The following is a 26,549-nucleotide window of genomic DNA, read 5'->3' as shown; positions in this document are numbered from 1 at the left end:
AAAGTGAGGAAGGCAGCAGGACCTGACGGCATCAGCCCCAGGCTCCTTAAGTCCTGCGCAGATGAACTGTGTGGAGTTATGGAGCATGTCTTCAACATGAGCCTGAAGCTGAGGGTGGTACCACAGGTCTGGAAGACCTCCTGTCTGGTACCTGTGCCTAAGACACCGCGCCCAAAAGACCTCAACAGCTTCAGGCCAGTGGCTCTCACGTCCCACCTGATGAAGACACTGGAGCGGCTAGTCCTGGACCACCTCCGCTCCACCGTGAGCTCAGCCATGGACCCACTGCAGTTTGCATATCGGTCTGGCATCGGAGTGGAGGACGTCGTCATCTCCCTGCTGCACCGCTCTCTCTCTCACCTGGAAAAGCCTGGCAGCTCTGTGAGGATTCTGTTCTTCGATCTTTCCAGCGCCTTCAACACCATCCAGCCGCTGCTCCTGAGGGACAAGCTGGAGACGGCTGGTGTGGAGTATGACCTGGCAGAGTGGATCCTGGACTACCTCACAGACCGACCCCAGTTTGTGAGAGCCCGGAACTGTGTGTCTGACACTCGGACCTGCAGTGTGGGGGCGCCCCAGGGCACTGTCCTTGCGCCCTTTCTCTTCACCCTTTACACTGCAGACTTCAGACATGACACGGACAGCTGTGTCCTGCAGAAGTTCTCTGACGACTCTGCCATCATCGGACTCATCACGGACGACGATGACGCGGAGTACAGAGGACTGGCGCAGGACTTTGTGGACTGGTGTCAGCGGAACCACCTCCTCATCAACGCGGGGAAGACCAAGGAGATGGTGGTGGATTTCCGCAGACGCCACCCCACTGCCCCCTCACCAGTGAACATCCAGGGACGGGACATTGAGAGAGTGGACTCATACAAGTACCTGGGTGTCCATCTGAACCACAAACTGAAGAGCCAGAGTCGGCTCTACCTCCTGAGGAGACTCAGGTCTTTTGGAGTGACAGGGCCACTCCTGAAGACCTTCTACGACTCTGTGGTGGCATCGGCCCTCCTGTATGGTGTGACCTGCTGGAGCAGCAGCATCACAGAGAAGGAGAGGAAGAGGCTGGACAGAGTCATCAAGAAGTCCAGCTCCGTCCTGGGCTGTGCTCTGGACTCGGTGCAGGAGGTGGGGGACAGGAGGGTCCTGGCTAGATTCACATCTATGCTGGACCATGAGTGTCACCCCCTGCAGGACACTCTCTCCGCTCTGGAGAGCAGCTTCAGTGAGAGACTGATCCACCCTCGATGTGTGAAGGAAAGGTTCCGTAGGTCTTTCCTTCCTGCTGCTGTCAGACTTTATAACAAAAACTGTTAGTACTGAACACTCGCAATACTGACCTAACCATTTGCAATTCTGTCATATGTGCAATTGCTGTTGGAATTCATGTGCAATTCATGTGCAATTACTATGAAATTCACGTGCAATCTATGTGCTGTCGTGACACATATTCATGTGCAATTACTGTCGTGATCACATGCAATGGTATTTATGTATTTATTTATTTATTTATTTGTCTATGGGAGTTTTTATTTATTTATAGGAGATCTTCTACTGAAAGTGTTTTTCTGTTCTTTTCTTCTGTATCTACCTCTGTATCTACCTGCGTTGCACCAATGAAATTTCCCCATGTGGGACAATAAAGTCCCTCATCTGCCTGAAGAGTGGGTCCAGTTCGCCTCAGTCGGTCCCTCATCTGCCTGAAGAGTGGGTCCAGTTCGCCTCAGTCGGTCCCTCATCTGCCTGAAGAGTGGGTCCAGTTCGCCTCAGTCGGTCCCTCATCTGCCTGAAGAGTGGGTCCAGTTCGCCTCAGTCGGTCCCTCATCTGCCTGAAGAGTGGGTCCAGCTCCAGTCTCCCTCGTGTCCGTCTGTCCGTCTGTGAGAGTCGGATCTCTCCTTCACTGGAACTCCTCCAGGTTTCTACGCTTTTTTCCCAAAGAGGTTTTTTTTTGTAGTTTTTCCTGGCCGAGAAGGAGAGTCTAAGGACAGAGGACCCTGGGACATCGTCCCTCGCCACCACAGACATTGTCTGACTTCATCGCCACCACAGACATTGTTGATTCATTTCTCCCTGTGGCCCTCAGAGGCAACTGTTGTTGTGATTTTGGGCCTTACAAAAATAAATTGATTTGACTTGATTTGAATAAAGGAATATCTTATCTTATCTTATCTTAATACGCGCTTGGTTCACAATGTTTCAGTTTTGTGGCGACATAGGTGGAGCTCCAAGATGTTTTGCGCTGTTTTTAAGTCCATAAATCATCGACAGACCTTTTGAGAAATCTGCCTGTCAAACTGTGTGGCCGCATTAGCATATCAGGGGAAAGCTAGGTTTGTTTATATCCCCTGTGCAATTTCCTCTGCAGCCAGTAGATAGAGCTCTAACTCACTTTCTGAAGAGGGAAACGCCTCATTGATGTGGTGTAATATGTGCTTTTTGAAGACCTATATTTAATGCCCAATAACAATACAAATAATGCATAGTACATGGAATTAAACCCACAAAACAAATCACAAAATGAAAGAAAATACAAGGCACAGTCCCTTCTTGCCTTGAAAAAAATATCTTCAAAACGCAATCTTTTCTCCGACCATTTCAAATTGCTCGCTCTTACATCCAAGCACACGTGTATTGTGTTGAATCGGTGACCTTTTTGAATAAATGTTCAAGGTGTAATCTAGCGCTTTCCAATTTGAACAGGCTCACAATCAATTTGTCCAGGGATCTTTAGTGTTCCTACATCCGTACAACATCTCAGAATGACTTCACTGTGTCTTTTTACTTGACTTTCTGTCTGAACCCTAGCCGCCCCCCACGTCTTATCTTTTAACCGTAGCTTGCTTGACCGATTCTTCTCCAGTTTCACAGCCACGCTTCATAACCTTAAAGTCCTCCTTCCCCACCCCTCTGCTCCCAGTGCCTCGTCGCTCCTCTCCTCATCCTCCTCCTCCTCGCTTACGTACAGGTTATCAGTGGCTAATAAAGTGTGTTGGTGGATAGAGGGGAGCCTTTATCCAGTGGCACAGCTGTGAGCCGGCCCCGCGCTTGTCTGTGTGCTGCTGATTATGAGCTCTCAAAGTGGCCCAGACTGCCGTAGCCGCTCCATGCCCACCAGCGCAATTTCACGCCAGCCTTCATTCGCAGCCCAATCCTGCACACACATGGGATTCCGCACTTTAGCAATTTACCCTCCAGTCTTCCCGCCTTTCCTCTTTTAAATCTGCTTTATTTCTCCTCCAAAAATGTACAGTAGACAATAAATGTTTCTGTAATCTGTTTCATTTCTCAGGTAGTTGGTCAAATTGGGGATACCAGAATACATCACATCAGTTATTTTAGGAATAATGACTTACTTGAGTATGTTGTTTACTTAAATGTCCCCAAAGTTGTCAGCATAGAATAGAAGTGGCTATATACATCTATTTTATTTTGTGATATGTTATCCAAGGATATAACTGAGCTACAACGATCAGATATGACAATGAATGAATGCTATGAATATGCTGTACATGCTGCTCGCCTGACACAAGACACATACAATGTCACTCTCCTCACTGTCTATATTTTGCAGAGATCAAATACTCGTGGGTTTTCAACGGTCAGCGCGGTTTCCTACAGCAGGATGCCCGACGCTTCGTCTCTCAGCGAACGGGAAACCTGTACATCGCCAAAGTGGAGTGGTCGGACGAAGGCAACTACACGTGCGCTGTGAGGAACATGATGACCAACACCAGTGTGCTGAGCTCTCCCACCCCGGTGGTCCTGCGCAGAGACGGTAAGTAAGCGCGAGGCCCAGAGCTGAACGCGCGCAGACAGAACTGGAGATAAATGGCCTGTCATCTCCGTCTGACTGTTTGTACGTTTGCTGTGTCTTTTGGAACAGTAAATCCATTTTGAAATATAAAGAGTCAGTTATGCAAGAAAGCGTACCTACAAGCATGAAAGCACACATTTGGACAAGCAGAGACGGAGTGGTTTCCCTGTCAGGATAGTTTATACCTATAGATTTCCCAGGCAGAGACAGAGAAGTAATCTGTGCTCATCCATCCGCTGTTCTGTACCACATCATCAAAACTGTTCACTGAGCCTGACACTCACTCAAATGTTTACCAAAATGTAAACTTCACTGGGGTTTAAAGTTACAATAGGCTCACAGACCATATTTGGGCAAGGATCTATTACCCACATTTGCTGTTGTTTGATATTTATTTTGAACTCAATGGATTTGTGTTTCTGAAAAGGTTACACTCATAATAAAACCATATCATATATAATACAAAGTTAAACTAATCTAATCCTCAGGAATATTGTAAATATGTTTGAAACATGTTAAGCTGTAGAGGGTTCCCAGAAGTCCTCATTTATTCCGTTTTTGTCAACCATCTGATAAAAGGGAACTATAAAGCATGTAAAGCATGTAAAACATAAAAATAAACTATAAATCTCATTCACAGTCAAATCAACCAGGCTGGCATGAATAAGAATCAGTTTCTACTCCAAATGCTCAAATTAAAATCAAGCCTTGAATTGGCTAGCTTGTCACTGCCACTTTGTGTGATTTACCGGTATATAAATGCTTTTATTGATACGTTTACAGTTAAATCTAATTTCCCTCTGTGCAGAGCGTGTTACCACTTACAAATAGAGTAAATCAGAGAACCGAGAGCTAAAACCACAGACTCTCAGCTTCACAAAGTGCCCGCCCATTTGTTTATAAGACAAAGGATTCAGAAACAGCTCAAAATTGTGTGTAATTTTAAGTCAGGCGAAAAATCAGCCATAATCAATTAAGTAACATCACATATTTTGATGTTATATTTTTTTGTGGTTTTGATTATTGGGATGAATAAAGATGATTGTGCATGTTTTCAGAATGCATTTAGTGGATTAATTGTAGAGAAACAGAAAGGCTAAAGTTAAAAGTTTAACCTCTGATCTCTGATTGAGCGGTTATAGGGTACTTGACATGCCATCCATTTTCACTTTAAATCACTTTCTAAATAACGTTTTTATTAACATTATTAACTGTCTACACAATCTACTCAACTGTGTACAAAAAAATCTTATATGACGTATACATATTTTCTTTCCAATGAAGTTGTGTTAAATTTTGGGGGAATTTAAACAAAAAAGTTTAAATTGTCCTTGTGTGACTAACACTTTTCATTAAAAAAAAATCTAGAATGATTTTGGCATAAAGTATGCATACATGCTTTAACCTTCTTTCATAAAATTACACAGTTATGTCTGCTTCAAATCTAAAAAGGTTAGACGAAGTTTAATGCTGTAATCCGTAATCAGTGTGACAAGAAAAATGACATATTTAAAAAGACAGTTACAAAATCAGAAAGAGCTCTTGTGTCACCTATGGTCCAGGACAATTGCTGGAGGTCAGGGTTCAAGCTACATTTCAAAATAAATAATTCATATTTACTTACTGCAAAAACCTACTTTTCGGAAAGTGTTTTCTGAAAGGCTTTATTTGCTTAGAAAATTACTATTACATTTTTATTAAGATGTTGTCGCTCGTAGGCTTTATTAGACAGAAGAGGAGAGTGTGAAATGGGGGATTAGAGAGGAGGATTTGCAGTAAATTGTCGGAGTCGGGATTTGAACTCACTTGGAGCCCGGCATATGTAACACTTGACCACCGCACAAGAGCTTATTATATTCTACACAAATATACTAAATATACTAACACTACAGCCATATTAGGTCATTTATGATATTTTTAACATGGCAAAATGATAATGAATGCACTGTGGTGTGACAGATCACTTTGCAGCACACAGTAAAATAAACATTACAAATTAAAATAAATAAACCCAAGGTAAAGCTTGTGTAGAGCTTTCCTTACACAGATTTGTTTTTGAAAATAATTGCGTTACACGTCAAAATACTCATTTACAGTATTGATTTTTAATGCAGCTGTGATGGGTGAATATGAACCTAAGATCGAGGTGCGTTTCCCTGAGTCCCTCCGTGTCTCCAAGGGATCTTCAGTGAAGTTGGAGTGCTTTGCCTTAGGAAAGTGAGTGTCCTTCTATGACAAAGTGTGTGGACAGCTTGTGTTTCACCTGAAGTACCAGTGACCGTCTATTGTGACCTCCACAGCCCAGTGCCGTCCATCTTGTGGAGAAGAGCTGACGGAAACCCACTCCCTGGCAAGATTAAAATCAACCACTCCAGCGGGGTCCTGGAAATCCCATACTTTCGCCCTGAGGATGCGGGTGTGTACGAGTGTGTAGCCCAGAACAGTAGAGGTCAAAACGCCGCCAGAGGACAACTTATGTTCTATGGTACGAGACTTACTCTGTTTGTTGTTTAAACTAAGGTACAAGTGACATTTGTGATGCTTCGATGTAATAATAATTCACATAAATCCTTTTTAAAACTAGTAAAATGTCTCCACAGCATTTAAACAACACTAAAGCTGATGAATAGCTTTACTCTAACGCCTACATATATATATATATATATATATATATATATTCATATTCATAATAGTTGTTCATTTCCACAGACGTGGAACATCTGCACTGGGCCCAGACTCTTAAAGACACACAGATGGCCATTGATTCAAAACTGCAGTGGGAATGTAAGGCCCTGGGGAAGCCCAGGCCAACGTACAGGTGGTTCAAGAACGGACAGCCTCTGACATCACAGGTATGTGCTGCAAATACCATACTATTACATGCAAATATGTGTTGCCACACACAAGTAAATGTGTTAAATACATAGCATCACTGAAGTGTACTTTGTTACAGGGCCGACACAAGGCAGAGTCTGGGACACTGTCTATCTCTAGAATCAGCCTGTCGGATGCGGGCATGTACCAGTGTGTGGCAGAGAATGACGTGGGAGCCGTATATGCCAGTGCAGAGCTCAAGGTTGTTGGTAAGAAATTGCAATAATAAAAAAAGTAAATAAACCATGTGAAGTTGCTGTATTGGCTGGATGACAAGAACAACAACAAACTTTAGTGACAATGTTGGTTCTGGGACACTTGGAGCTAGGCTCTATCTTGGTAAAGACATGAAAGCCTATCATTAAAATGATATTATTGACTGAAATTGAAATTGAAATGGCATTAGCCAACTCAGGAGACCTTTAGCCTCAATGCTGGTGTCCTTTGGCACACCTAAAACAAAACAGTGTTAACTTTGTTTGGTGCTTCAGCCTCCCCCCCAGACTTTACCCAGCGGCCTGTGAGGAAGTCCACGGTGGTGCACAAAGGAGGAGAGCTGCTCCTCGAGTGTCGTCCCGCTGCCTCTCCTCGAGCACTGGTCTTCTGGTGGAGGTGGGGCCAGCTGCTTAAGGACACAGAGAAGTAAGCTTGACTATCGGGTATTAGGTCTTTATTAAGTCTGACGCACTTGAGAATTCATAAGTCTTATCTGTGAGTGATACAGAGTGTGAGTGAGAGGATAGGTGCCTCAGCTACACAAGATGATTCAATGATTGACTGAAAGTACAATGTTAAACAAATGACACATAGCAAACAAGAATATAGGATTCCTTTGTTTTTCTCTTTTTTTGTAAATCCCATGTTCTGCGCTGAGTTGTATTATGGGATTAACAGTTCCATAAGCAGCTTTTAGAAAATCCACCAGTGCCTGAAAGCAAACCAGCACTAATTATTGTAGTTATAAACGGGGCTGAGAAATTAAAGCCACGGACACAGTCTTGACACAAATGCTTAGAATTAATACCACATTAACTTTGTACCATTTTGTAATGTAAAATGTGTTCTTGCCCTCATTCAATCCTCTTCTGTAAAGCTCCGGCCCGACATACTTTAATGGTTAAGCATTTGAAACAGTGTGTGTGAAAGTGGAGGATGTACACAAGGGCTCCTGCAGGATTGGTCACTGTGTGAAAAGCCAAGAGAAAACAGTCAAAAAAACCTCCTCCTCAGGCTCTGGTACAGGATGCACAGGTCATGATTTAAGGTCAGAGGCAGCAAACTCCTTGGCTTCAGTAGAAATAAACTGAACAAACAATACCTAGTCCAGGCGCAGTGAGGAAGCAGGTTTCATAAAGTGCATGTCATGTCAGTTCTGGAAAAAGAGGGCGGAATATGAACAGTTATGAAGTTTAGATACAGGCGCAAATAAGATACTCAAGTAACAGTAGCACAAAATATCAAAGTAAATTGTGCGTTTAGAGTAAAAAGTATTCCATGCATGTTTTTTGAACCATTAGTGAAATGTGATGATCTTGTTTGCTCAAAGTCAATGAAAACTTATAAACTTCAGGCAGAATGTGTCCATGAATGTGCTGAAACATAACCCCTCAAACCATCCAGAAAATACTGTTTTACTTTTCAGTCCTTTGTGGAGTAGAAAGTACAGATGCCTACTCTCAAATGTAGGGAAGTAAAAGTATCCTCTGCAAATGTATTCAAGAAAAGTACTTATAGCTAAAACTTGAATTAAGGTGAGACACAACATGGGAAATAGGACAAAATCTTAAATTTAAAGATTTCAATTTGAAACTTCTCCTGTAGTTCGCACACTTAAAAGTAAGAAAAAATGCAATAAAAAATGTTCCACCATGTAAAGTATTCATGTGGAAACAAACCATTTTATGTGGAAAACTGGCCAAATTTGCCTGTGTTTGCTTCTTACCTCATAATAATTATTTGTGCTGACAGAATCTGCTGATGCCGACCAATGCCACATGGCACATGGTGGCAATTGGGCACCAAATTGGCACAGGATGCCTGGATTTTTTCTATTTACACTGTAAATTATGAAAAGATCAAAATCAAATGTAGTTTTTTCCATCCTTTGGGTTGTGTTTGACTCTAATTTACTTCTTTGTAAAATATATTGGCTTTTTTAACATAAGAGAGAAAGCATAAAGTCTTAGCTTCATTCTAACACCAAGATTACCTACAGACTAAGAAAACCCTCAATGTATAGGTATTTTCATTTCCGAAGGCCTCTCAGGCTTAAGTACAGTAATTTATACACTTTTGTAAATTGTTACTTTCCACAGTTATGTATTTTTACTCTATACAGACATCCTGCCCTGTTCTCAGAGAGCAGAGCTGAGTAGAAGCACAAAGTCATTGCAATGAGATTTAGCCCCTTTAAACCCCAATTAAGAATTTCTTGTACAAAGCAGGAATTGTTGAGATTAAACATACAGTTAATTCAAAAAATAGAATTGTTTGCATTTGCCTCCAGTGAAGTTTTGCTTTCATAAGCTCTTATGGCCATAAAGTTAAAGAGAGTTTTTCAAGAATCAAACAAAACATAGTTTACTGCCTGTGAGCAGCCTGTAAAAGATCAAAATACAATAAGTCTGTATAATGGCGTGCTATGCTATCAAATATTTGTATTACAACTCTGTTTTATTGCTTTTTATTGCTTTTAATTAACTGCACAGTGGGATCTGATTCAGCTCAAATATACCAGAATTAGGCTTATAGGATCAAGTTGTTTATTGTGTTACATTTCACTTAATTAGTCCCTTTTAAGGAAAGAAACAATATCATGCTATAAATCAGATTTATATTATTCATTTTTTCATACAGTGGTTCATCAATACAATCTGACATCATAATAATTATTGTTATTTGAGTTACAGCGGTTTAGTTGATCTTGAATAGTAATTTATAAGATTTCCAGATATAAGAAAAGGCCAGAAAGGCTTGCGTGGATACAATTCCACATCAGTCGTTTCCATTTCCATAGACTTACACCTGGAACCAAACTTGTGACCAGCAGGATGGATTATTCATCATACTCTCCGTCTCTGCTCAAAAGGAAAACCTGAAAGATTACCCAGTCGTTTGCAAGGCTTAGTGTTTGTCCAAGAAAAGCAATTTGCAGTGTGCATTTTGTCTGTAAAGCAGATAGTCCTTTATGTTTTGCAGCTGATTGGCCTTCGGGTCATGTTCTCAGTGTGCCTCCATCACTCAGTGTTTGATATTTTTGTCAATAAATCAGCACAAAGCACCAAGTGTCAGACATGCTCTCTGGGTCTCCACTCAACTCGGCTGGATACATATTTATTCCTGGAGCTGGTGTGAAATTGTTTGATTTCTAAGGCGGCTGCTCGCTGCATTACACCGTTTGATTTAAACCCAAAGGTCACATATAAGGGCATTATCAGCCTGGTGTTCCATGTTTCTTAATAAGTTATCAATGGCAAAGATAGATACTTATGGCAAGGGAAAAGCAGAACACAACTAACCACTTGTTTGTTCAGAATACAGATAACACACAAGTTGTATTCAGAAAAGCTCAAGTGCTTACAGCATATCGGTCATACCATCATGCACTGACTGACAGTGGAAAGTTAGGGTAATGAATCAATGTCTTTCACAATATCAATCAAGTCAAGCTAAGTACAATAAACAAATCTAGTACATCAAATACCTTAGCTTGTGTTTAATGTACAATGAGTCCCATTCGACTACTGGTGTACCCTCATGCCTTGTGCACACTATTACATTGTTTTTTAGTTTCCCGTGAGGCCTACAGTCTCTCCATAGTATTATTTATGCCCTTGTGTTCCAAAGCGATAGAGCTGCAGGTATAAGACCTTTACCAGTGGTATCTCTCCTATCCTCTGCTGGTCCCATCATTGTCCACTCTTTCCTATCTGCGGTTGTGTTTTTAATGAATATGTGTGTTTTAGCCATTGTGCTGTCAATACTGTGATGACCCCACAGCAAATCTCTTCTGCTTCACTTCACTTAAGATAATTGTTATCTACTGAGGCGTGCAAATAGTCTTTCAGAATAGATTTTAGAGGCACTATTGAAACTGCCACAAATGGGAGGTAAAAAGTTCAAATGACTACAGCGATGTGGCCAGCTCCAATGAAAGACGTAGTTAATTTGCTTCTTATTATCACATATTGTCCAATTAACGTTTAAAGATTGGCAGAGTTCAAAGGAGATTTGCCATTTCAGCCTTGTCTTGCTCTCCAGACTGACGCTCATGGAGGATGGGACCCTTCGGATCGTTAACATCACACAGGCTGATGCAGGGAGGTACACCTGCGTGGCCAGGAACCACTTTGGGTCAGCCAGCAACACGGGAACTGTAGTGGTCAAGGGTAAGTGTTGTTATGTGGGGGGTAATATGCACAGCCGTGTAAAATGGGTACAAAAACTCATAATTAGATAAGAAATACAATAAAACATATGTTGTTCTTACATATATAGTTTACACGATCATCATGAAAACTACAAAGAATTATACTATGGTTTAATATCTGAGAACATGTATACTTGAACTAAATTTCAATTTGTGGACCTTGCCGTGGATATTAGTATCGGCCAAAGAAATCCATATTGGACCTATGTAAAGGTATGACACACCAGTTCAGCTATTACAATGATATTATTATACTATTATTATTATTATTATTATTATTATTATTATTATTATTATTATTATTATTATTATTATACAAAAAAAGTTGTATTTAATAATTTTTTTTTTTTTTTTTTTTTTTTTTTTACAGAAAGGGCATACAATGTCATAGGAATGAGTGCTGCACTTGGCGTAGAGTCAAATCTATCATATCCCTTACACTACACAAACATTCGATGTGTGCATGTTGCTTCAATCCTGCTCCACGTGCCTCATTTATCAAACAGAACGTGCCAGTGACTAATTGTGCACAGAAAATATCTCGCTGCCATTTTTGACATCCAGTATTGTGCACAGGCTCGCACCGCTGTTAGATATATAGTATGGCTCTGGATTGAAACTTTAAAAGTGAAAAATACTTAGTCAAGCATGAAATGAATAATGAAATTCGCGGTGGTTTTACGCAGCTTTGACAGATGTATAAGTCATCTGTGCTTGTGTCAGCTGTGAGTTATTGTTCCCGTGGCAGCGTCAGGGATCTCGACTGGAGCTGAAGAATATTCTGTCACCAGTGTTTAATATAAAAATAGCTGCTGTTGCATTTCCCGATTTGACTGGTTAAATGTGTCTTTGCTAATGCTCTCTTTAAATATTCATGATTGACTTATGAGTTCCACCGGCCTCCGAAGACAAGTTGTTTAAGCACACTTAATTACCCTGATAGACTTACTATCTCGGCCAAATTAGACCTTATTACCTCATTAATTTAGCTTCGTCTTGCAGATCTTTAGCACTACTTGGACCAAAGATTATCCCTTTCTCTATCTTTTTTCAGAGCCAACAAAGATAATTGTTCCTCCATTGAGCCTGGATGCCACACTGGGACAGAGTCTGGTGTTGCCGTGTGAAGTGTCCAGCGACCTGTCTCTGAGCCCAAGTTTTAAGTGGTTCTTCAACGGCAAGCCTGTTGATTTCAGCCGGCAGGAGCACTTTGAGCTGATTGGAGGGGTAGGTGTAATGCAGCTCGGCACTGCTACATTGTGATTTGAGGCGGCGGCACGCCACATTCACAGCTGAATTTTTGACCTGCAACATTTCAGTGGTTGCGGCTGATTACAGAGAAAGAAGAGGAGAGTTGGCATGGTTCCTTTTAGCTGGAAAAATATTTTAGAACATTCGCCCACGGGAAACTTTTAGGAGTGTATTCATGTGCTAATCCTTCTATTGAGAAACTAAAAAAAATACAGTTCTGTGTAATAAAATGTCACCAGAATAATGTAACCCTCAGGCCTTCCTGGCACCATTTTCTGGCTTTTCCATCTTTACTGTCATAGGATGATTATATTTGTTCCAGGTGTTTATGAATTAAGGTCTTTTGTATTTATTGCATCAAAAAGGCAAACAAATATGTTATGCGCTGTCTAGGAATACAGTCACTCTCCTCTTAATGTAATTTTTCAAACTTTTGACTTCCATTATAACACATGTTTTCACCCATGTCATTGCGGTAAACAACTGTGGAATCTTCTTATGTTTTTAGAGGGACATTGCGAGGGTCGTTGATCACATAGTAAATACTGAATATACAGTATGCAAAAAATACATACTTCTTTGTAATACATTCTTACTTTAGACCTAATAATTCTTATTTTTAGCATTTTTAGTTTCATCCACCAACCTTTTATTCTCTGCCTTTTTTAAATTGTGAAAATGATACTTTTGACGTTTCCTGGCAACAAGGAAAGAAAAGAAACCAGAAAACAAGAACAAATGTTTTGCTAATTTCTCAAAATGACACCAAAACTAAAAGACTAAAAAAAATATGATTCCTGGGTGATTTGGGATGATAATACCTGCACAAACTAAAACCACTTTGTATTGTTTAAATGGGAAATACAGCATATTTTTATTTGGGCCTTTTTTTTTTTGACACACAGGTGTTTGGACGAGTAAAACTAAGAAACTGCTACATTTTTAAAGGAGGGTTAAATAATGAAATGATTAAGTACGTTAGCTATAGCAAGCACCAATGCCTCAGACCCCACCAATCAGTCAGTCACAGAGACAAGGTCATTCCAGGATCATCTCCAGCTAATTTTTAGTTAACAGACGTCCGCTCCACCGCCTGATTCACCGTTTACGGCAGACGTGAACTCATATTTCCAAGTCTTTAACCCCCGCACGGCAACGTATGTCATTGTGTCTAGTCAGAGGAGCAACCTATAAACAGCAATGACATTTTCAGGCCCGGAGCTGAACTCAGTGTACACACAAATCAATCAATATCTCCCTCAACAAATCAGAGCCATTACAAGATGTATGCCTCTCTGTCAGTGTGCCTGGCCCTGCGAAACTGCTGTAGAACACTGACATTTCCACCGGCAACGTAATCACAACGCTGCTTACCCTCACCCCAAACGTCGGCGTTTTGTGCAACTACACAAACACGAATGGCTAAAGGAAAAGCTTCAAATTGTGCTATTTATCTGAGCGTGTGAACACAAGACTGATCGAAGAAGTGTCTCAAAAACAACGCATTTTTCTGTTCACTTCCACACAATGCAAACCTGAATTCATTTGTTTTGCTCAAGCTGCTGTTTCGCCATTGCTTTATCCGACTGACTTTTTTATCTGACTGACTTTTTTCTATGAGCAAAAAGAGGAACGTCTTGCACTTCTCTTGACATTTTTTCCCCCCTTTGTGTCCTCAGGGATTTGCCGGTGACCTTATGGTGAGGAACATTCAGCTGAAGCATTCTGGGAAGTACGTCTGCATGGTTCACACAGAGCTGGACACAGTTTCAGCTGCTGCAGACGTGATTGTCAGAGGTATGCCTTATTATTTATTTATTCTATCATGTGCACACTTTGGGGGATTGTGTACCTTTTGATAAAGAAAGTCACAAATGCACACCACTCATAGGATACAGGTGGATATAGCTCGCAAATCCAACATTAGACGAGAGCAGCGTGGGTGAGATATGACCGAATAAGTTGGACTTTGACAGGAGTTACTGAAAAAGTTTTTGACTGGGCCGTTTTACTTTATTCTGAGGTAAAGTAGGCAACTCTTCACACTTCAAGATCACGGAACTGCTTCATGTAAAAATAAGTCTCTGAATAACTTTTCAAGATGCGCACTGACTGTGTAGATGGGATCTTTGAAACTGAAAATCAATTTTAAATATTTATGAACACCTAGAGCTGAGGTAAATCTAAAATATAATGTTTTGTGTAAAGGGTGAGGCTCAGATACAGTGAATCTTCATTTCTTAAACTTAACTACCGGTACTTTACAAAATATCACAATTGCATATTCTTGTTATTAAGAACTCTTAAAAGTCAGTAACAGGGATGTAACAGGTTTCCTTTTTAGTAACAGACTTGTCGTGTCTTTTGACTCACCGCGTTGATTGCAGTTATGATGCGTTAGGATCACTGCATAGGTTATAACTCAATAAGGTATAATGTTTGAAAAAATTATCAGAATCAGAAAAAAATAGATTTAGACTTTATACTTATACTGGCTGAGTATATATACACAAACAATCAAAAGTTTTGATTTATACCTATCTAACTTGTTTATGGCCCCTTCCAAAGTGTTTTATGTAAGTCATGGTCTAATCCAGATCACAAATTTGTGCAGCCATTCCACAGGAAGTAAAGCGCTCATTGCACATCATCTGGTGTTGTTGCTGTACCTAATTTCATTCAGATCTCAAATGAAAACCTTAGCCTTGTTTTGTGATAGCCCTGCTCATTATATTATCCAATGCTTTTGTTAAATCATGATTCATCTGCTCTTATATGTTCACTATGCTTTTGCCTTTCTGGCTGAAGTACACAGCTTTCTGAGGGAATAAAGCGGGGCGAACGTTTAAAAAGGTTTTAACAAGAACCTTGTTTTTGTTGTTTTTCAAAACAAGATTACCTCACATAACCTGTGAGAGCATCTCCTGCTGTACTGGCAATTTGTCTGCAAGAACTTAATGTAACAGAAGCCAAACAAATCAAAAGGCCACAGCGGCATTGTCAAGGACGCAGCAAAATGAAAAAAATTTGTCCAAAGCAAAGATGCATTTGGGTGGGTTTATTGGATTTGTGCCGCAAACATGCAGGTTAACAATCCTGCTGCCCCACCCCACCACCTTGACCTTAACTTTTACTTGACAATCACAAAATATTAACTTTGGCAAAAATTGAATTGGCAAAACTGAAAACAGCTTCAACACATACATTTTATCAATTGAACTCAGAACATAAAAAACAGCAGAATTATAGTTCAGTCTAATTATTTTAATCTTAAATCTATCAATAATTAGCATTGTAGGTGAAAAGAGTAGAGCTTGTGTTCCTCTGACCGCAGTGGATCGATAATCCCCATAGAAACTCTTAGGTCTCCATTAGCCCTGAATGCACTTTGTTAGCCGTGTATTAAATTGCACCACACCTTCTGTAGGGTGGCCTTGGGATCGCTAAGTCTGTGTCTGTTTGTGGTAAATACAGGACCTCCAGGAGCGCCGGAGAGCCTGGTGGTGAGCGACATCACAGACTCTACAGTGCAGCTGCTTTGGGGAGCCGGGCCAGACAACCACAGCCCAGTTACAACTTACATGGTGCAGGCCAGAACACCCTTCTCCATCGGCTGGCAGAGCGTTCGCACAGGTACAAGAGCAGCTCAGCAGCTCAAAGGTGGTGTAGTCTTGGTTTTGGTCATGCTCTAGTTGGGGTTTAGTTCTGCTTTAGTCCAGGTTCAGTTCCTGATTTAGTCCCAGTGTTGATGTGATGTGGTAGCAAGTATGAACACACCCTTTAGAAGATGGACCATGAAGTGGGAATCACGTGGGAAAAAGAGGGAAAAGTGGGTGGGGCGGAATAAGGCGAAGCCATTTTTGTTTTTTGTTGAAAATAAGCATTCACCTGGAACGGGATTGTCCAATATGCAAGATGCTTTGTTATTTGATTTAATCAAATCCATAGATTGATTTGTGACAATGTAATTTCAAAGGCTGTTTTCTCGATACACTCTCCCATAGGGACATCAAAATCAGCCCAAAAGTTGAATGGACGATTTTTTGGGCATAAATCTGAGTCTCATTTCCTCGTGGCGTGGACTGCCGATTAGTCCTGCCACGTATCAATCATAAAACGCACCTACCGCTCAACTGCAGCCGCGTGCGGCTTGTCCCACATTTCCGCGTGTCTAAGCGCATTGATCTATCATAATATAGTTCCCTCAGTGTACGGGGCAAAATGAAGACAGAGAAAGACAGTTCGAGCTGACGCAGAAGAAGACGGAAATCTACGGGAGACGAGAGATTTGATGTGATCCGTCGCACTAATAAACAAACGCACGTGTGTGTTGTATCAGTCCGCACGGGGAGTGCGCATGCGCACTTCCGCTTGCGTTCTCAAATCGCCAAAAAATCGTCCATTGCGCCTTTAAAGTAGCACATACATACCAACGTTTAACTCCATCTATATGCAGGGGGGAAATGTATGTTTATGCCAATTTCTAGTTTACTCAAATACTGAATAAGATATACATGTTTTTTTTTTTAAACTAAATTAATACATATTTGATGTATTTATTTTTCAGATTTTTCCAAGCCTAACATGGAAACATGATGGGAAAAAAATGTTCTTACATGTATTTAAGTAAACTGCAGAAGAAGTAGGCCTTAATTAAAAGCCATGTTAGGTGGCCTAGGCAACAGTTAACAGATTCATTTGACTTAAGAAACTTTGTTTGACTCTCTTTCTACAGTTCCAGAGCCAGTTCCTGGACACATTCTGCAGGCAACAGTGAAGGACCTAAGCCCCTGGGTGGAGTATGAGTTCAGGGTGGTTGCAATCAACAGTGTGGGCATCGGTGAGCCCAGCATGCCTTCCAAACAGATCCGAACTAAAGCTGCAGGTATGTATCCAACAACTAAGTAATAGACAAGATGCTACATAGTTTTTCCTCTTTTACACAATCATGTTCTAGGCAAGATGGGATCAGTACGTCTTAACATTGTTTTGAAATTCTATGAGACTTCAAGGTCAAAAAGAACATTGGAGGAAATGTTGAAAGATATACAGTGAAAAACTCTGTGTTAAATGCAGGAGAATGTATTTTATAGTATTAGAAAGTAGTATACGTGATCCTGACATAAGCCTGCACACCATCTGACTGCTACAGTGTACAGTTATCCCTGTAATTCTATCCATGTTGCTGAATCGCCCTGGAACAAGTCTCCTGTAGAGCTGCACGCGTCGGGTTGACATGAGGAGTAAAAGCTGTGCGGTACATGGCGCTGATGCCTTTGTCAACACTGCACTAATTCCGGGCTGAGTATGTAACCTGCGCTGTGTAAACCAAATCCAAATCTTACTCGGTGTATGCTGTGTCTGTGTCTGTGCAGCTCCAAAGGTGGCGCCACTGAGTGTGAGTGGTGGTGGAGGAGCCCGAGGAGAACTGGTGATTGTGTGGGAGGTAAGAGAGAACTTAGAACACACATTATCTATCTGTATAGGCTTATTGCAATAATAGTTTTTAATCTCTGTATTCAAATATTAAAGTCAGAAAATGACATCATTTTAATTATTTTCTGTTAATGAACAATAATCTAATGCTGTGTTGAGCATGTGGGGGTTTTCTATGAATAGTAAACATAATTTGCAATCAATCTGACCAATGTTTGTTGAAGTGGTTCAGAGAGTCTGTTTTTCTCTGTTCCCGTGTAGTGCTTTTTAATTGGAGTATTTGTGATTTGCTGCCTGCTGACTCTCCCGTTACTGTAAATTTCACAGTTATAAATCTACCAGTAGGTGACAGTTTGATGCGTTTTGGATGTGATTCAGCGCTAGCTGTCCTGCTCTCTCTTCTCTGGAGTTGCTCAGACATAAAACACAGTTGCTGCAAGACTTTATAGAGTTTTCTAATTACATTTGTGCACACAGTTTGGGTCAGAGACCTTTTGTGTGTTTCTCTCAGCTGGTTCCAGAGGAACAACAGAGCGGGGAGGATTTTGGATACATTGTGGCGTTTCGACCTTTGGGCAGTAACACCTGGATACAGTCTGTGATGGCCTCCCCAGATGCATCGAGATATGTGTACAGGAATGACAGCCTGCTGCCCCTGTCTCAGTACGAGGTGAGAGTGGGTGTGTTCAACAGCCGAGGGGAGGGGCCCTTCAGCCGCACCGTCACTGTGCTGTCTGCAGAGGAAGGTGAGTAGGACATGTGAATGAGGAATATGCTCATTGTTAACAGTAAAAATGTATCATCTATGCTTCTCCCTCAGAGCCGTCTGAAGCCCCTTCCAGAGTTTGGGCTCGCTCTGTGTCGTCCTCAGAGATCGAGGTGTTCTGGGAGTCCATTCCCAGCGGCTCTAGCCCTGAGAAGATCATTACATATGAGGTAACACATACCATTAAATAATATAGTGACTGGGACCATTAAAACATGCAGTTGACATTAATCTTAGCGTGGGTGACAGTACAATAAGCTGGCATTGACTTAAATATGCCTGCCCATAGCGACAACACTGAAAAATGTCAGCACTGTGTGTGTTTGAGCTGTAGATTTTTCACAGAGGAATCTAGAGGAATGAAGAGGTCTGTTGGTAGGGAGGCCAGTCTCCCAAAGAGCTTTACAGTCTGCCATGAACACAGTTATTAAAGACACATACAAATAAGAAGTGTGAACAACATACAGCACTTTCCTCACAACAAACTCTCACTTGGGATTTGTTCTGGAGCGACTTAGATAAGAATACCACCCATGGATAAGCCTCTCGTCCATTACATGGTGGGCAGTGCTCAGGTGGTCTGACCTTTACCTTTTAGCGGGTGAGGGCTTTGTTAGGCCACAACATGGAGCAAGACAACAATAAACAAGCACACAAAGCAATGTAGCTCAGCTTCGGCTGTGGTTGCGTAGTTTGTGTGCTTATATTTCACTGTCAGCCTTTCAGTTTTAATAAACCTATTCATCACCATCAGCTATATATTATTGGCATACCTTTTCTGTAAAAAACACACAGAATGTACTATAACCAATTGTGAATGTAAACAGTGTTTAAACAAGACATATTTTAGCATATATTTACTGAGATTTATGACATTTTGACCACTAGTTTTGATGTACCTGAAATGCATAATGCTAACACCTATCAATAAAACACTGGGCTGCTCAGCCAGAATCACTTCTGAATTCTGATGATGTTTGTCTTGGCCTCTTCTCTATGTATGTTTGATTGGACAGCTTCACTGCTGTTGCTGTAACCTAACCCCCATTGATTTGACCCTGTGGTTTGGGCGAATCAGAGGATCCAAACAATACGCCTGTCACATACTCAATACTGCTTTGTTATGGACATAGAGTCGTTTAGGTGAATTAAAGTGTGACCTGCAGTTCACAACTACAGAACAAATGTATAAATTATGTGTCTCCAGCTTTCTAAGTCACCCAAGTCGAGTCACTTGGACTGTGCATGAGCAGCTAAAACATTAGTATAGCTAAGCTTTTCCAAAAATAAAAGTGATAAAGGAAATCTTCATTTCATTTCCATCTTTGGAAAGGGTTAAGGTATTTGTTATATTTCACACATTAAGCACACCAAATGTATTCTTAAAGGAGTCTTTACAGTACAGTAAATGTGTAGTGATAGTGACTTAACTATCTTGCACCTTGGACAGCCCTTGAGTTTAGTGCACCAGTCAGAAGATGCTTTGAAATGTAATACTTTAATGACAATCCCAAGTATAAATGTAACAGATTTTCATTTGCACATTTTGTTTATTAGAAATGCTTAGCCAATATAAAGTTTGTCTACATCTTTTGAGTCCCACCTTGAAAGTCTTTTGAAGGTGTGTGTGTGTGTGTGTGTGTGTAGTCTTAGCAGAGGTGAGGCTGCAAACTGTAAGCTCACGTTTTCTCTCCCTCTCTTCTCCAATAAATTGCTATAATTAAACCGCTGGTGGAGAAAAAAAATAAGAAAAAGAAAACAGTTTCAGATGCATCGGTTATCAGCAGCTCCAGGCCCTGTCGCTAATCTGCCTTTTCCAAGCAATATCCCTGAAAGCCTGTGTGCAGCCAATTGGATAAGTAGCTGCTCTCAAACCATCTGGTTGACATTTTCTGTCTCATGTTGGGGTCATAAATGATCTCTTCCTGAATACAGATTGTGGTGAACCCCTTCTATAGTATTACTGATAGAGCATCACCTACTGCCTCAGTGCTCATCAGGGCATAACAGCAAGGGGCTTAAAGGACTATTCAGGCTTTGAGTCTGTGATTATTATGTCATTCTTTTTTGTAACATTTGATCTGGTCGGAGTAAATTTCATCACGCACAATGTAACTTTTCTGAAAGAGGGTCTACCATAGACATTTTTCACGAATTAGATGCGTCGTTCGATTCTCATGCTGTTGATCACTTAGCTCGGATTGTCCTGTATCATTTCAGGCACTCTGCAGCCTTTCCCCTGTATTTTTCCTATAGCCGTTAGCATTAGCCCGCTAAAAACACTGGACCACACGAGTCAAAGCCTCGTTAAAAGTCACTATTTAGTGTGCAAACCTTGGCGTGTTATTTTAGATGATAATGTTACTGGGTCATAAAATAAATGTATATTTTGATATGGGGACATAACGTCTGTGTGGTCCGCCACCGCTGGTTTACATGAAGATAATATTGCTCTTCTGCTTGGGACGTTCCATTTAGTCATTTATTTGTTGTTTATTTGCTATTTTATTTTTACTGAGAATGAGGTCACTTCTCCACAGAGCTGACCTATAACCTGCCTGTCTCCATTGTTTAATGCCATACAGTTGAACAAGCAATAACGTATCCATGGAGACAAGCAGGTGGTGGACCATCCTCCAGAAAAGTTACACAGTGCACCTTTAAGTTATTGTAATTAAACATTGTTATAATTCTAGTCTTTTGGCACATTACAAATTTAGTTGTTGCTATTTTTGCCACTTGAATCTCTACATTCAGGATATTTCTTTTCCCGTCTTGCTAAACCCCAGAATCATTTCTATCAATAAGCTCACTATTCCTCTTCTGTGGCGATCCATCTCACACCGTACCGGGCACCTTTACACCGAACATTCCTGGCGCTATCCAGCCTCAACTTTACCATTGCCACGTTCATGAGTTTTGTACACCATTGGCTTTCATTATATTTAACAGCAGTCAGTTAATGTGTGTGTCTTTGCCGTAGGTCGTGTTCTGGGAGGAAGGCTCCGAGGTAAAAGATGCAGAGAGAGTGAGGGTGATCAACACCACGGCTCGCCTCTCCGCTCTGAAGCCTAGTACAGTCTATCTGATCTCAGTCAGAGCCCAGAACAGTGCAGGACTGGGACCCGGGAGCGCTGCTTTACACACAACCACCAAGAAGCCACGTAAGTCCTCACAATAGAATACAGGCTTTACTTTTAAGGTTTAAGGACACATTTAAGGTTGTGTGGTTAAGTGACTATTTACTTATTATTTACCTTTTATTGCGATTTATCAAATACACTTTCAAACAAAAAACAAATCCTGAACGTAGAGCATCATTACACTAATAATACATTATATTAAGTAAACAAAAAATCATAGTCATCAAGCCTTCCCCTGAAGCAGCTCTCAGCTCTGCTCCCGGGATTGACAGGCATTTTCACAAAATTAAAAAGCAAATGTATAACTTGCATTTTCTGTTACCATTAAATACCTTTTGTTACCTGGCTATGTCTACACTTGCTCTGGAAGCCTGGCACTTGTAGTAAAATGTGTCTTGCCTCCACACTGTGATTAAATCAAGCCTGACTGCGGGGTTAGTCTTCCGCTTACTATTGATGACTTTAATTTATGCTTTCATTTGTAAAATCTGTTTCTGTGTAATTACACACAGCACCAAGTCAGCCTCCGGGGAACATTGAGTGGAACCTGACCAACTCCAAGATCTTTCTAAATTGGGAACACGTCAAGGCGCTGGAAAATGAGTCTGAGGTGACTGGATACAAGGTGAGTGTGCCTGAGAAAGCATAGTAGAGAAACAAATAGCGGCTTGGAGCTGTCAGCCATGTGAATGACTCTCATTGCAGTAGATAGATAGAGCCAGCACTCTGGTGTCACATTATGGATTGGCCCAGTCTGGCCTTTCAAAATTAAAAGATCTGGCCCAGGTGATAAAATGAAAACATCATAGCCCAAAGTAATACAGTGCCCCTCAGCTGTGACAGTCATGCATTGTACCACATCAATTTAGCATACTAGAGGAAACAGCCTGTATATGATTAAACCTCTACAAATATTCATTCTGCAAAGATGCAGCTTTGATAAACTCTCCATACGAGTGCGAGGCAAAGACAGTTTTCTCCATTCATTGATGTCATAATCTGAAATCACAGTATATTGTTTATCTTTTGGGAATATAACCAAACAATACTTTGTTCAGGTTGTGTATCGTCCAAACTGGAACAGTAAAACTTTGGTTCTAGAGACCAGAAAACCCAGGGTAGAGTTACATGTCCCATCTGGGGACGACTACCTCATAGAGATTAAAGCACTGACCGAAGGAGGAGATGGAACCAGCAGTGGGCCCATTCGCATACCAATGATGTCCAGTAAGTGAAACATTCGGCCTGGATTTTAATTTCATTGTCCCTTTGTTGAACACAGATACAAAGATTAAAACTAGAGCGTATTGGACTGCCAGTGAAATCATATTGAAAACAATCTAATTCTATTGTCTTCTTCTGTTTTCACAGGTCTGAACTCACAGGGACATTGTTTTCTAGTTCCACTTCACGTCACCTTTGGGGCTGTTTTTATAGTTTTATCTATGAATTTGTAGCCACTGTTTGTTTTGAGCTCCAAAAATGACAGTGGAGGCATCTCAGAGGAACCTACATTTAGATCAAATTGAGATGTTTTTTATTCTTTATTTTGAGAGTATACTACATTTGCCATATAGCTGCCTAAACCCAGTCTATGGTTTTCTGATATAATGATGAATTCATTGTTGGTTGTAACGTTAAAGCATTAGCTCTGCTGCTACAGCTCCTCATCGACTCTCAGGCTGAACCGCTGCTCTTTACATTACTCTCAAAGGGACACAACAGACATTCTGTTGTGTTAGATGCAAAAGACCAGATAGTGCTTTTGTCAAAATACTTTGCCTTATCCTATTTATTTGTCCTTTGCATCTACAGTTATAAATCATGTATTTGTAATTAAAGACTTGAAGAATGTATATTTTTATTTATTTTCTATAAAGTGTGTTAAATTAATGTTGTTTAGTTGTTTTAAATGTTACCAGTAAATTACACATTTATTGATTAAGCCACACGACTGTGGGATCATAGCGTAAAAGATAAGATAAATTAACTGTTATTTATTCATAAACATGTATTGAATGTGTAAAAAATGATGTGGAAGGTAATTGTTTTTAATGTTTGAAGTGTCTAAAGGCTGGTAAGTTAGTTACAACTTTTTTAGAAGTTAGATTTTCTGTAACATGAAACATTTATGTTATATAGATAAGGTTTGTTCATAAAAACACATACATCATGTCAATATTGACAAAGTACTTTATATTTCCATTCAAATAATAAAACCTGAGGTTATTAGCAGTAGTTGTATCAATTGATTTCAGTCTATAAATAGATCTTCTTGAAATCTTAGCTAAATTAATTTGATGTTTATTTGTTTGTTTGTTTTGTTTTAATCTCAGTGTCTCATATTATGGCTTTTACCATCCATTTCTGTGTGGTAATGTCAATTTTAATATGACGTCTATATTGCCTTTTCATGTTTTGTATTTGTTCGGTTTGTTATTTACAATGGATGTGCTACCTCCCTCATTCCTTTATTCTTCCTCCCATACAGCATTTCTTTTTCCATTATTGGGATTATCTGTCATTCTGTTCTAAATCTGATGTAAATGATGACTGGAATACAGATGAACTGTAATGTAAAAATATCTCTGTGAGATGAAAACCTTAGTAAACTTTCATGTTGAAATCCTTAAACGTGTGTGTCTTTGGCTCTTTCACCACTAAAAAACAAAGATATAAGAGAAAAATGCTAATTTGATTGTCACTGTACCTGTGGAAGTCCTGTTCAAGGCTGACATGACATTGTGTGGAGTTACTGTCACAACTTGGCTCTGGGCCGCAACAATGACTAAAACTCTGTGTGCGCGTGTGCGTGTGTGCGTGCGTGTGTGCGTGTGCGTGCGAATGCGCGTGCGTTGTAGGAGAATATAGTGCGGTAAAATGGTGCTGTATGGTGTTGGTATTGAGCGAAGAGGGGCCACCACAAACTCATGTCTTAAAGGTCCCCACCCAAACCAAACTACACAATCAAAAGAACGGGGTCGTGACAGTTACATACGAAGACAAAAACAAATTAAAGCCGCAAGTGGCATCCAACCGCCCTCGCGGGCCGCCGGCCTTCCGACTCTGCGCTTTCGACTTGATAAAGATGGCGCCCTTATTGTGTGTTGAATTAAAAAAGAACTTGACAGACGGAGACACATTGGACATGGCCAATCCAGTGCAAATGAACACAAGTGTCAGTCAAATGTGCTGCTCCGCCGCACAGAGACCGTAGCACTTAGAATATAAATGTGGATAACTTTTGATACCCCGCTTGTGTAGATGATATTTCCCAAAGTAAAGCTTGATCGGGCTATTGCCCACGGAGGAGTTTGTTAAAGTGTGAAGCATAAATTTGAACAGTTCAAAGATTTGGCGTTTTCCCATTTGTGACAGTATATTTGCAGCTCCACGGCACAGAGACCGTACCACTTAAAATCAAAATATGACTAACTTTTGATGCTTCCCTTGTGTAAATGATTTCCCCCAAATATGAGCTTGATCGGGCAATCGCCCTAGGAGGAGTTTGTTAAAGTGTGAAGCGTGAAAATGTGGTCATTTTAGAGATTTCGCTGTTTTCCCATTTGTGACATATATTTGCGGTTCTGCCACACAGAGACCGTAGCACTTAGAATCAAAATATGGATAACTTTTAATGCCCCGCTTGTGTAGATGATTTTCCCCAAATATGAGTTTGATCGGACAATCGCCCTAGGAGGAGTTCCTTAAAGTGTGAAGCGTAAAAATGTGGTGATTTGAGCGATTTTGCGATTTTCCCATAAGGATAACATGGGATGTTTCTGTCATCGCTACGGTTACGCCGTACAAAATATGACTTTGGCTCTCATACTTTTATGATCAGGATGGCAAATTAGAATTTTGTTCAAAATATCATGTCATTTGGAAAAACTCTATTGTTTATAGGCCACTCTGAAGGCCAAATAGTCAGAATTCTGGGAAACGTTTGCGGCTCCGTCGCACAGAAACCGTAAAAGTTATCCTTAAAATTTGGATAACTTTAGATGCCCCACTTGTCTAGAGGACGTACACCGATTTTGAGGTTGGTGGGCAAAACGCACTAGGAGGAGTTCGTTAAAGTGTAAAACATAAAAATGTGGTAATTTGAGAGATTTTGCGGTTTTCCCATAGGGATAACATGGGAGGTTTATGTCATCGCTACGACTACGCCGTAAAAATTAAGGCATTTGTCTGATTGGCTTTTTTGATCGGGACGCCAAAATAGAATTTTGGGTAAAGTTTAGAAAATTTTGGTAAAACTAATTTTTGACCTTCAATGTTAATTTAAAGGCAACTCTGTAGGGGGCGCTATTGCGCCCATTTCAATTTTGTCATCCTAAACTGGTCCAAACTTGAAAGTTTAACAACTGATTCAAATTTGGTCCTAATCGGACTCGTTTTGATCAAATGGGAGCAATTTTTAGAATTGCAATATCTCAAAATAAGTTGTCCAACTTTGCGGCTGCGCCGCACACAGACCGTGAAAGGTATCCCAAAAATTTGGATAACTTTAGATGCCCCACTTGTCCAGAGGACGTACACCAATTTTGAAGTCGGTGGGCAAAACGCCCTAGGAGGAGTTCGTCAAAGTTTGACGTGAAAAAAATGGCTAACTCAGCGTGTTTTCATTTTCAAAGGAAGATGGCGGGCATAGGGTAAGTCTGGGGGCGTGGCCACAATAATATTTTTTTTTTTGTCCTCACGAGAGAAATGCGTGTTCCGAATGTCGTAGCTCTACGACAAAGTTGACCTCGGGGCGTCTCCCATAGGCGCAATGTATTTTGACTTTTGTCGGTGGTGCTGTCGCGACATTTTTTAACGAAAAAAAAAAT

The 26,549-nt window shown here is 40.7% G+C and overlaps 1 protein-coding gene across 2 annotated transcripts in view; it reads left to right on the top strand.

The window, feature by feature from the left end:
* cntn6 (contactin 6) overlaps window positions 1–24,114 on the top strand; it is a 29,963-nt gene extending 5,849 nt beyond the window's left edge. For both annotated transcript variants that reach the window (XM_072451881.1, XM_072451882.1), the window contains exons 5-22: window positions 3,576–3,779; window positions 5,933–6,035; window positions 6,119–6,303; window positions 6,528–6,670; window positions 6,772–6,901; window positions 7,184–7,334; window positions 10,953–11,080; window positions 12,176–12,348; window positions 14,052–14,169; window positions 15,847–16,005; window positions 17,108–17,257; window positions 17,748–17,818; window positions 18,320–18,554; window positions 18,629–18,744; window positions 21,558–21,738; window positions 22,230–22,342; window positions 22,776–22,944; window positions 23,089–24,114. In XM_072451881.1, coding sequence (XP_072307982.1) covers window positions 3,576–3,779; window positions 5,933–6,035; window positions 6,119–6,303; window positions 6,528–6,670; window positions 6,772–6,901; window positions 7,184–7,334; window positions 10,953–11,080; window positions 12,176–12,348; window positions 14,052–14,169; window positions 15,847–16,005; window positions 17,108–17,257; window positions 17,748–17,818; window positions 18,320–18,554; window positions 18,629–18,744; window positions 21,558–21,738; window positions 22,230–22,342; window positions 22,776–22,944; window positions 23,089–23,174 — 2,615 coding nt within the window. In that variant the 3' untranslated portion in view covers window positions 23,175–24,114. The remainder of the gene's footprint in view (window positions 1–3,575; window positions 3,780–5,932; window positions 6,036–6,118; window positions 6,304–6,527; window positions 6,671–6,771; window positions 6,902–7,183; window positions 7,335–10,952; window positions 11,081–12,175; window positions 12,349–14,051; window positions 14,170–15,846; window positions 16,006–17,107; window positions 17,258–17,747; window positions 17,819–18,319; window positions 18,555–18,628; window positions 18,745–21,557; window positions 21,739–22,229; window positions 22,343–22,775; window positions 22,945–23,088) is intronic.
* Window positions 24,115–26,549: the final 2,435 nt, after the last annotated feature.

Source organism: Eucyclogobius newberryi, unplaced genomic scaffold (genome assembly GCF_026437365.1).
Source record: "Eucyclogobius newberryi isolate DKJ021-1_F unplaced genomic scaffold, fEucNew1.0.hap1 SCAF_19, whole genome shotgun sequence".
NCBI classification, from domain to species: Eukaryota; Metazoa; Chordata; class Actinopteri; order Gobiiformes; family Gobiidae; genus Eucyclogobius; species Eucyclogobius newberryi.
Note: the sequence above shows the minus strand (reverse complement) of the source record. Positions and strands in the feature narration are given on the sequence as shown.